Source organism: Gossypium hirsutum, chromosome D13 (assembly GCF_007990345.1).
Source record: "Gossypium hirsutum isolate 1008001.06 chromosome D13, Gossypium_hirsutum_v2.1, whole genome shotgun sequence".
In the NCBI taxonomy this organism is placed as follows: Eukaryota; Viridiplantae; Streptophyta; class Magnoliopsida; order Malvales; family Malvaceae; genus Gossypium; species Gossypium hirsutum.
This window is the reverse complement of record NC_053449.1, coordinates 43,187,143-43,198,252: the sequence shown is the minus strand read 5'-3', so window position 1 is coordinate 43,198,252 and position 11,110 is coordinate 43,187,143. Positions and strand designations below refer to the sequence as shown.

General features: G+C 31.1%; 2 protein-coding genes and 1 long non-coding RNA gene across 3 annotated transcripts; 1 reads left to right on the top strand and 2 right to left on the bottom strand.

The window, feature by feature from the left end:
* Nucleotides 1-89: 89 nt before the first annotated feature.
* LOC107948807 (transcription repressor MYB6) lies at nucleotides 90-1,445 on the bottom strand. Its single transcript, XM_016883462.2, has 3 exons — nucleotides 1,142-1,445; nucleotides 926-1,055; nucleotides 90-833 (listed from the first exon to the last, which is right to left on the bottom strand). The coding sequence occupies exons 1-3, from the start codon at nucleotides 1,272-1,274 to the stop codon at nucleotides 212-214; spliced, it is 885 nt and encodes a 294-aa protein (XP_016738951.1). The 5' UTR covers nucleotides 1,275-1,445; the 3' UTR covers nucleotides 90-211.
* Nucleotides 1,446-3,070: 1,625 nt separating this feature from the next.
* Nucleotides 3,071-5,300, top strand: LOC107948810 (uncharacterized). Its single transcript, XR_001697561.2, has 3 exons — nucleotides 3,071-3,167; nucleotides 3,640-3,720; nucleotides 4,970-5,300. It is a non-coding gene; the product is annotated as an uncharacterized lncRNA (long non-coding RNA).
* Nucleotides 5,301-8,912: 3,612 nt separating this feature from the next.
* LOC107948808 (22.0 kDa class IV heat shock protein) lies at nucleotides 8,913-10,667 on the bottom strand. Its single transcript, XM_016883463.2, has one exon. The coding sequence runs from the start codon at nucleotides 9,658-9,660 to the stop codon at nucleotides 9,106-9,108; it is 555 nt and encodes a 184-aa protein (XP_016738952.1). The 5' UTR covers nucleotides 9,661-10,667; the 3' UTR covers nucleotides 8,913-9,105.
* Nucleotides 10,668-11,110: the final 443 nt, after the last annotated feature.

Genomic DNA, 11,110 nt, shown 5'->3' with positions numbered 1-11,110 from the left:
CACATGTTGTACAAATGGTGGTTAATTTGTGTAACGCTCCAATACTATGTTTTATAATACCAAAATAGCATGTTCATTGAACCTATAAATTGAACAAATAAAAAAGAGTTTGTTTTATAATTTTGCTTTGATTACAGTGGGCAGGCAAAAAGATAATAATTAAGCATTAATTTATCTCCTAAAAACAGAAAGAAAGAAGAAAAAGATGACCCTATGAATCCAAGGGTCTACAATAACTATAGAAGCCATTTGAATTTGAATTTTGACAGTTCCTACAAATTTCACTTGTTCCAAAACCTAATTGCCAACACAAACATACCGCCTTAGCCACCATAGCTTGTTCAAGAAACTGGAAATTGTTGTTATCTACCTTTGGTTTCGACTCGGCCGAGTTGGCACTTGATACCCGAGATGAGTCAGCTGAAACAATCCCAATCGACAGCTCCAAATTTAAGTCTTGCCCATTGCTTGGATCGTATTGCTGCTGCTTGTGCAGCTGTTCTTGTTGTTCTTCATCTGTAGTCATTCCACTGCTGGTTGTACAGTTGGGTTCTTCAAGGGAATCTGTGTTGGACTTGAATTGAAATTCATTGTAACTGAAATCCAGAGATGGGTTTTTGATGGAACTGGATTTGGAAACGGATGTAGGCGTGTTTCTGAAATCCAATTCGGTGGGGGCTGTGACCGTGTTGGTATTGGCGGTTTGATTGAGAGGACGATGAGTTTGTGGATCAATTCCTCTGCTTATAAGCTTTCTTTTGATGTGTGTGTTCCAGTAGTTCTTTATCTCATTATCTGTTCTTCCTGGTAATCTTCCAGCAATCAATGACCATCTGGCAATAGATTCAACAACATGAATTTTGTCAAAATATATGATGAAATTTGAAACATCTTTAGCCTAAAATAATACAAGGAGGAAACTCACTTGTTTCCAAGTAAACTGTGAAGCTTGATGATAAGCTCATCTTCTTCCTCAGTGAAATTTCCTCTCTTAAGATCAGGCCTCAAGTAGTTTATCCATCTTAATCTGCAACTCTTACCACATCTAAGCAGCCCTGCGGTGCCACCAAATTGGCAAGTGAGAAAGATGGAAAATAGGAAGAAAAAGCCAAAAAGGTAAAACATGGAAATGAGGGGTTACCAGCAGCTTTGGGGAGGGAACGCCAGCAGCCTTCACCATGGACACGGATGTAGTTGATGAGGCGTTGATCTTCCTCTTTGGTCCAGGCACCTTTGTTGGTATGAGCCTTTTCACAACAAGGTGATCGTCCCATCAGTTACAAAATCAAATCAAATCAGGTAGAATAGAGAAAGAATAAGGGTGTTATAGGTATGTTAGATGGAGAGATTTAGAAAAACATGGAGAGGGGACATGGGGATGATGCAAATGAGCAAAAAAGAGAAACTGTAACTAGTGGTTGTAGGAAAATAGGTAAAGCTTGTAATGTGTGAATATTTATATGTGGATGTAGATGTAATAACAAATTGGGTGGGGGTAGTCGATGGCGAGGGCAGGGGCAGGGGCAACGGGCAGCATGATGGGATTTGACCAAGTTGATAAGAAAGACAAGTGGTTAGAGATAGGGGAGCTAGATTTGGTTGGTAGCTCTACTTTTACGTCAGATTCGATCTTTTTGAGGCTGTTTTCTTTTTCTCTTTTGGTTTTTGTGGGCTCTGTTTCTGCCCTTTCCCTATTGTTTCGTTTTATGTGTGGACCAACTCATTTAGTACTTTTTATAACATTTCCAATATCCAAATTCCAACCTCTTTCTATTATTTCTCTCGTCTCATCCTCTCATTTTTCCCACATGAAAATTGAAATGCTTCTCTGCCTTTTCTCATCTCAAGCCCTTTTGTTCCAGCTTAAAACATAGGAGACTTACTAATCGCTTTAATCCTTTATTTCATACACATTTTTAAACTTTCATCTTAAATAAATAATAAATACGATAACTAATTAATCAAAATATGATTTCTTGAAAAAAAAAAACATGCTCACAAATTATTCAAAACCCCTACAATTAACATGATTTTTAATGTTAGCTAACTATCCATAATTAGGCTAAATTAGCATAATATGCTAATTTTTTTAATTATGTCTTGAGGCTGTTTTAAATTTTAATTAGGAAAATATGTTGTTTTTAGGAGAGCGCAGAAAGCGCACCCAACTGGACGCGCTTTCACTTTCTCTCTCTAGGGTTAGAGCTTTTTATTTTTGTAGGGTTAGGGTTTTTGGTTTTTTTAGGATTAGGGTACTTTAAAAGTGTTCCAGGTTTTTTACTGAAACGACAGAAGTTCTTAGATAATTTTAAGGGGTCGGGGATGTGAAAACGCACCTAAACACACATGCATTTCATATGTCATGACGGGATAGAATTATCACCTGAGGAACCCATCGTGGGGAAATCCGATTTTTGGGTAATAATGCTTGATACGACCAAGGGTGGAAGTCTAGGTGAAGGTCCCAGTCGGCGGCTGTGATGCGATCACAAGTTCGAGTATAATCGGGGCTGTAACACCCCTAATCTGTCTCCGTTGTTGGATTAGAGTTACAAAGCGTTATTGTACAAAACAAAACCTTAAACTTCAAAACAGAATAATAATTCAACTTAAGTATAGATTTCCAATAACTCATTTCAATTATAGAAAACATACACATTTGGGCCTTAAATTGAGGTTTCGATGTAACAGCCTGATTTTGACTCTAATTGAACAAAGTAGTTTTGGGACCACAAATTCAAGTCAGAAAAATATTTTTAAATTATTTTTGGTATTTGCAGTATGTGAATTAATATGTGCGAAAATTTCGTATAAAAATTTGATCATTTGAGTGCTCAATTTGATAAAATGACTTAATCGCGTAAAATAAAAATTTAGAAGGTCAAACTTAAAAGCACCCAATTGTTGTTGTCTTTCAAAAATGAGGGTTTTAAATGGCAATTAGGCCATATAGTAGATAGTGAGCGAAAATGGCCAATATTGCCCTTAATATATATGTTTTATAATTTATTTAATTAAGGTTAATTTAGTCATTAAGTAAATTATAATATTATAACTAAAAATAAGTAGTGAAAAGATGAATATTTCTTCTTTCTTAGCCGAATAGTGAAAATGAAGAAACCTTCCATGGCTTTTTAAAGTTTCGGCACTTCCATAGCAAAATTAAGGTATGTTTTGGTTTCAGTTTTTGATAATTTTTACGTTTTTGAGATCGTTGCTTTGTGTACTACAAGACCCATACTTTGATTTTAGAATTTGATGGTGATTTTGAGATATGCCATTGATGAATGCTTGAGCTTTGTGATAGTTGATGATGAAATATGAAAGATATGTAAAGCATTAACATGTTTTGTCTTTGAATGTTTGGTGAAATTGAGTAATTAGGGTTAAAATTGTGAATATAAATTTTTGAGTGACTAAAATGTGAAATAAATGAAATGTGTGGACTTGTATGAAGCCTATGAATATTCAGCCCTAGCATAGTGTGGGCAAATTTTGTGTATTTTGTGTTTTGTGCAAAATGAACTAAATTGAAAAAAGTGAAATATTAGGGGCAAAATGATAATTTACCTATTTATGTATTTTTGGATTTAATTGAATGTTTTGATGAATAAAAATGTTAAATGTGAATATGTTTAGATCAAGAAACGAAGAAAATGGAATTGGATCGGGGGAAAACAAAAGTAGTCGAGTTGTCGATTGTGTCCGCCGACATCCGAGGTAAGTAAATTAGCAAGTAAATGTTAGCTAAATTGAATATACATACATTTATTTACCATACATATGATAAGTTAGAACTTAAAATGTGTAAATTAAATAAAACCTTGTAATTTACCTATATATTATAGCCGAATATAAGAATTAATATTGATAAGTTGATGTTAATGATTTACGTTTCATGTATGTTAGCTAAATATGCTATAAATTCAATGATTTGAAACAAATAGTGAAATAAATATACATAGATGTGTAAATTTGAATGTAAGGCTTAATTCTTTGGATTGAATTTAAGTTATAAGTTAAAGATATAGTTCTAAAGTATATTACAAGTTCTTGTAATAAAATTTAAATACTATGAATTACATATATTTTTGTGCGTATGGTTAGAACATAGTTATATACGTATATTCATGTTCTTGAGCTGGAAAATTAATGTATGAATTTTATAGGCATAAGGGGGTTCGAACATAGATTACAAAATCATTTGTGCTGAATGTAATGTTTTTTTTTAGTTATACCTATGTGGTCCGAATGTAAGTTTACTATGAAGAATTGAATATAATTCAATGTTACGAATATACAGTTAATGAGTAAGACTTATGTAATTATAAATAACTATACGAAAGATAGTCTTTGTATTTGAGATTTTCAGGCTTTTGCCTAGCAGGCTTAATACCGGTGAAATATTTAGACTATACGTCTAGCAGGCTTAATGCCGGTGAAATATTCAGACTATACGTCTAGCAGGCTTAATGCCGATGTACGGAATTAGACTTTAAGCCTAGTAGGCTATGTGCCGGTGAATTTATTTAAAACGTGTGTTTAGAAAGTTCTTGTTAATGTAATTTTAAATGTAATCGGACATGTGAATGAATTATATCTGTAGGTATGTATTAATTAAATGAATGAATGGAAATAAGGTAAGTTGTCTATTCGGAATGAAATATCATAAGTGCTTGTAATATTATAAGTTATCAATTTTATTTAGAGATATAAATTGGCTTAGTTGATAACTAAGCTACCATAACAAAGGCTTATATATATATATATATATATGAATGAATTAAGGTATGTTTAGATTAATAGAAAGGTATATGGAATTGAAAGTGTAACCAAGAGATGTATAATATCCTTATAAATAAGTTAATTGCTCTTTTATTTTATTTGTTAAATTTTATCTATGCTATTGACTTACTAAACTTTAAAATGCTTACTGTATGCGTTTGTGTTTGTTTATTTTGTCTTATAGATTTTGAGGTGATTACGAGTTCGGGATCGTCAGTAAAGCTTATCACACTATCGGATAATTACGGTATTTTAAGCTAAAATTTTCTTGAAACTATGACATGTATAGACTAGTTTGAAATTGTTTCTTTTGAGAGTATATTTGTATTAAAGTCATGCGAATATGACTTAATTAGCTTGCTCTACTCGATTTTGGATCGGATTAAAGACCATGCACATTTTGGTTCTGGTTTGATATTATAGGAAAATTGTAAGGTAAATGAATGTTGTGTGTGTGGTTTATTAGAGCTAGGTATGAGCTTAATATATATATAACATGGTTATAGGTGAAAATATACATTATTGTAGAGTGGAATTTGGTCTTGAATGCTAATGAAAAGTTAAACTTGAGAAGTTGGATTTTATATGCAAGTATATATGTTAAAATGGGGTATGAAATGCATTTTTATAAGGTGATGAAATAAAAACTTTGGTAAATGATATTTGTATAGATAATTACGTGTTTGCATATGTGGTTTTAGTATTGATATACATATATATATATACTTGATAATTAAAGTTGGCCTTGAAGTTTATAATATTTTGGAATAAGGCGATGGTTGAATATGCATGTTTGGGTTGGTCATAGTAAATATTAAGTAAAATGTTTCACATTTTAATTTAGCATCCACATGATATATATATATATACAATGGTGATTTATCAAAATGTTTGACATTAGTGATGGGGTGGTGGTTGTTAAATAATGAACTTTGCTTATAAGTATATTTGGCTTGTTAAAAATATAATATGAGACCGAGAGTTATAAAAGTGATATTTGTTTTGCATCTTAGATTAATGTGGTAATGAAATGGAATGTGGAATTGGGAAGTGAATTATGTTTGAGCATTTATGAACATGCATGAAAATGGTTAATTCGGTTATATGCATTTAAACCGGTATATGATTTGTTGTTTAAACATTGGTTTTTGATAGATAATTTAATTAGTATGAATAGGTTTGTTTTGGGCGTATAATGTAATAGTGATAACTTATATACATATAATAGGACATATGTAATTCGGTTGTATAATTAGAACATGTATATTTGTTTTACATTTGGGAGTGAGTTGATTTGGTTACAAGATGAGCTAATTACCGAACACCTGTTAAAATATTTTGGATGTTGTTAAAAGAGATATATGTGTAAATCGATATTAGTACGTATAAGGTACTTTTATTGTATAATTTGGTTTTGGTAAATTATAAGTTTGGCTATGGCATAAGTTTCTTTTCTTGTATATGTGCATTTTTTGGTTAGTTAAGAATTAGACTATAGCTTGTTTTATATATATAACATGTGTAATCAATGACCAAATTATATTTGGCTAAGCATAAATTCAAATTATATGCATTTATAATCGGCTTTATAGGTAAGTATCAAATTGGCTATTATGTGTTTGTATTTTTTTCTTTATTTTCGAATAGGTGAGTCATTAAATTCGTTAATTATATGACTTAATTATATAGCATAGTTAGTTATAGTATTTAATTGAAATAGGCTTGGTTATATTAACATAAAGTGCAATTGATTAAACAATTTATGTACAATGACTGAGTTTGTTTATGTAAAAAAAACTTTATGGAGATTATGAAATTATGAAAAGTTAAATTGTTTAGGCTATTGAATTTGGAAATGTTAAAATGTACATTATTTTATTTTATTTTTTTCGTTTAATTAGTTTGGATAATTGAATTAAATTATCTTATTTGTTATTTATTTTTGAAATAAGCTTAATATTAAGTAATGCTTCGCAACCCCGATCCAGTGACGGATACGGGTTAGGGGTGTTACATTTTCTATTCGTTTAATTCGTTTTCATTAACTTTAGCCAATTTAATTAATTTTCCTATTTTATCACTATTCCTTTTAAAAGAGGGAACTTTAGGTCGTTTTTCCATCCCATAAATGTTGACATGAAGTTAGTTAAGTAGGTGTTACATTTTAATGAAACCATAAGGTTTTTACATTCGGATTTAGGTTAGTCTTTAAGATCTTATCTACCATTTACCCTAGAAAAATTATAAATAATATGTAAGATATTTTTGTAGGGTTTTAAACTAATTTTAAATATCGTATAGGATTAGAATCTTAAATTAATATGTAAATATTCTTTAGGACTTTATTCAAAATTAAAACAAAAGATTTTTGTAGGTAAATTGTAAATCATGAGTAGGTCTTTCTAAGTATTGTATTTTAGAAACTTTTTAAGAAAGCTAATAAATATTACTTAATATATGTTATTTTAGGATTTTGACGAATTTAAACCTTAGATCAAGAATTTTAAAGTAAGATAAATCATAAACCCGGCATAGGATACTTTTGTAAGATATTGATAGGTTCAACATTATTAATTAAATCTTTTAAATAATAATAATAAAAGATCAAATAAGTTGTAGATGGATTTTAATATTTCTCTTAATTCATTGGTAATTTCTAGGGTTTTTTTTTAGAATTCTAAAATAGAATCAATTTTAGGAATTGAAGGTATTTTACTAGAATTATTTAGGTATCCTTTAGGGTTCCGTTAAAATTAAAAATCTCTAATTTAAGTTTCAAATTAGATAAGTTTGGTGAACACATCTTAATTGAGTTACAAGTAAACCGAAGATATTTTCTTTAGAGTTTTTATTTAAGGTTTCCATAAGATTTTAGCTTAGATTAAGACATTAATATGCTTAAATAAATAAATAAAAAACCTAGCTTAGGCGTTGTGGGGGTGATATAACATTCCCCACACATAACCTTACTCTCAAACCCGAAATTTGGTGATGAGATCAAGTCTAGACTTTTAGGATTTTTTGTAGTATTAATTCTAGACTTTTAGACAATAGGTGGCTAACCAACCTAGCCCTAATTGGTTAGTGGCCACTCTACGTTAATTTAGGCACTCCGTGTCTAGCTTTGCTTACTAGGCCTTGTACTATTATGTAGGCAACGTTATGACACATGTAAATTTTTGAATCGATCTGATATCTCTATTATACCGATTCAAAATATTATATATATTAATATTTATTGAATGGTTGAAAGTTTTTTATATAAACTATAGTTAGAAATTTTGAAGTTATGTTGAATTTGACATGCATAATTTACATGAATGGAACATGAAATAGAACATTTAAATTGTAAAAATATTAATAGTATAAAAAGTTATAGAAATGTGTAAAATTACTATAAGTTTACACCGATATAAATGTATCTCTCCTCATATATATATATAATATGGAGGGGTTTAAATTTTATCTAAATTTTTAATTTTCTAAGAGTGAATTTATTTGTTTAAATATACATAAGAAAAAAATTTAGAATTTATATGAATTCAAATTTTTCTTTCAAATTTCACTCATTTAGATCAATTTTAAAATTTTAGATATTTTAAAAAGCTAGCATGTTAAAATTTTTGAATTGTAATAATTTTGCTTGGATAAATAATTATTTTACAAAAAATGAAGTTAATGGAAGTTTATAAATTTAAAAATAATATTAAAAATAAATAGCATAATATGGGTTTATTAAATTTGTAAAAAACTATAAATATATTTAATAAAATATATATTATAATAAATAAAATTAATTTTTGAAATTTAAATTTTTTATTTAATAATGAAATCGTATACTTTAAATAAATTAAAATTATGAGAAATTAAAAAAAATTTAAAAAAAATTTAAAAAAATTAAACTACTCAAATCTCATTAATTCCTCATCTAAATAAATAAATACATTTTTAAAATTTTAAAAACTTAAATATAAATAAAATTTGTTTTCTAAATTTCTTATCCAAACACAGTTAATATTATATATAATATATAAATGATTCTGACTCCTTGTAGCATATCGAGGTTGAAATATCTTTAAACACATTTAACAAAACAAACGTTGAGAGAGAGGGGCAGACAAAGATGATTAGTTACGAAAACATAATAGCGTCGTGAAAATTAAATTTTAGGTACACCAATATCTTACCTTGCATTACCTTATATTATAATTTTGATAATACTTTTATTCAATTTTAGTAATTATTTTCTCATATATATTCATCTACATAAACAGGCTGGAAAAAGCTTTGAAAGCCATGAAAAACGATTCAAGGATGGATTTAAAGCTCCTGCTTGGCATCGTTACCCTCGAGCTTGGGTGCTTCATTAGCCTCTCCGCCAGCAATGTCGACAACCTTCGGACCCTTAATCTTATCGGGAGACAACTTGGCCAATGACAAAGTAAGCACCCCATCTTCCAGCTTAGCCTTCACAGTGTCCAAGTCCACGTTCTCAGGCAGCCTAAATTGTCTCCAAAACTTGCCATAGGAGCGTTCCACCCTGTGCCAATGGTCGCCCTTCTTCTCTTCCTCTCTCTTCCTTTCCCCGCTCACCCTCAGCACACGGTTCTCTTCCACTTCGATCTTCAGCTCTTCCTTCTTCAACCCTGGCACATCCAACATTATCGTATGCCCCTCCGCTGTTTCCTTCCAGTCCACCCTGGCTGGCGACAGTGCCAAGCTCTCGTCCCTCTCCAGGGTAAGTGGGATTTGCTCTAACACTCGGAACGGATCAGCCAATAACAGACTGCCACTGCCTGGATCCATGAAAGGCAGCAAACTCGATCCATTGCATAGGCCAACATAACAAGCCAAGAGCAACAGCAAGAGCCTCATTGTGTATATATGCTGAGTGAGAGTGAACTAGATTTCTTGAATTGGAAGTCTGGAACTAGTGACTAAAGGGAATGCTACTTCAATGTTAAATTCTATTGCCATTGTAAGAAGATTTGAGGGGATATTTATATGTGGATAAAAGTAGTGAAATTCTTGAAATTTCTGATGATGTGATTAATGTGTAGAGAAATTGGGAAGATTCTAGCGATAACCAAACTCAGCAGCACAGTGCAAATCGAAAAGAGAGCAGCCGATTGGCCGAGCAGGAGGTGGATACATCGTCCAGGTTCTAGAGTCTTTCATGTCTAATTACATTTGTCTATTGGATCTATTCCAAGTTTCCTCCACAGCCCTAGTCTAATCGGATTTAATATTTCTTTTGTTTGTATTATTATATTATATGGTTTTAGCAAAAAGATATATCCCTTCCTTTTGGATTGGAGGGAAGATTGGTCCCAAGTTTGGATTATCTTAAGGCAAGCTTTCCGTGGGCTTAGCAATAAAACTAGTTTGGATCAACATTGAAGGCCTTAGGCTTTCCGGGACTAATTGCCTGCTATTCATTTGAAGGCAAGGTGAGGACAAGCCTAAGAACTACTTACTAGAACCTGCAATACTGGCTTTTGCTGGACTTCTTTATTATTTCTATAAATGATCATATATGGCTATTAGAACATTTTGATAAACAGTGTTTTGTTGTTAAGAGTTTCGACGACATGTTGGAAAGACTGCAAGGAACACATCAATCAGTCATGGACCATGGTGTCATTTGCAATGCTTTAGCCAAAGCCTGGTTGCACCACATCAATAATGGCTTTCCCAAGAATTATTCAGCGGTTTCATATTTGTGTAAACTGTAAGAATGAGTTTCAAGTTCAATTAATGTAAAGAATGAATTATTTTACATCTATTTTGCTTGATAGCTCCAACTTAAGTTCAACCAAATAAATATGGTTGTCAAAAAAAAAAAAAAACAATACAGTTCCATGGAAAGATTAACATATTCTTGGCTTAGTAGTAAAATGTTATGTTGAGAGAGCAGCATGAAACAGTGACAGACATCATGACTAGTTACTACCCGCAGTCCCCATTGCTTCTCATTTTATAAATTGATATCTAAAAAATTGTTTGTTGCCTCCCATATTTTTTTCACATGTTCACCTGACAGACTCACTTTTTCGTTTTTTGTTTACTGCTTTTGGATCCTATCTTTACAATAAGATTTTTAATTAAAAAATATTTTCAAAAGAAAATAACAGCAAATTTTCCAATGCCTGCAGGGATTATAACACGCCAAGTAGGTTATCTCTGGTTATGCTTCTTGCAACCTAATCTGTCACACAATTACATTTCCCAAACGAGTGACTAAAATGGACAAAGGAGCAATAAGAAATAATAGATAAAATGTCATCCGCAGCAACTTCAATCCCCCAGGGGGATTTGTAAGGGT

Excerpts from the sequence above, each read along its gene's own strand:
- LOC107948807 (XM_016883462.2), bottom strand. The coding sequence starts at position 1,274 with ATGGGACGATCACCTTGTTGTGAAAAGGCTCATACCAACAAAGGTGCC. Across the intron at positions 1,056-1,141 it reads TTCCCTCCCCAAAGCTGCTG|GGCTGCTTAGATGTGGTAAG; the intron begins GTAACCCCTCAT and ends GTGGCACCGCAG. Across the intron at positions 834-925 it reads CACAGTTTACTTGGAAACAA|ATGGTCATTGATTGCTGGAA; the intron begins GTGAGTTTCCTC and ends ATCTATTGCCAG.
- LOC107948808 (XM_016883463.2), bottom strand. The coding sequence starts at position 9,660 with ATGAGGCTCTTGCTGTTGCTCTTGGCTTGTTATGTTGGCCTATGCAAT.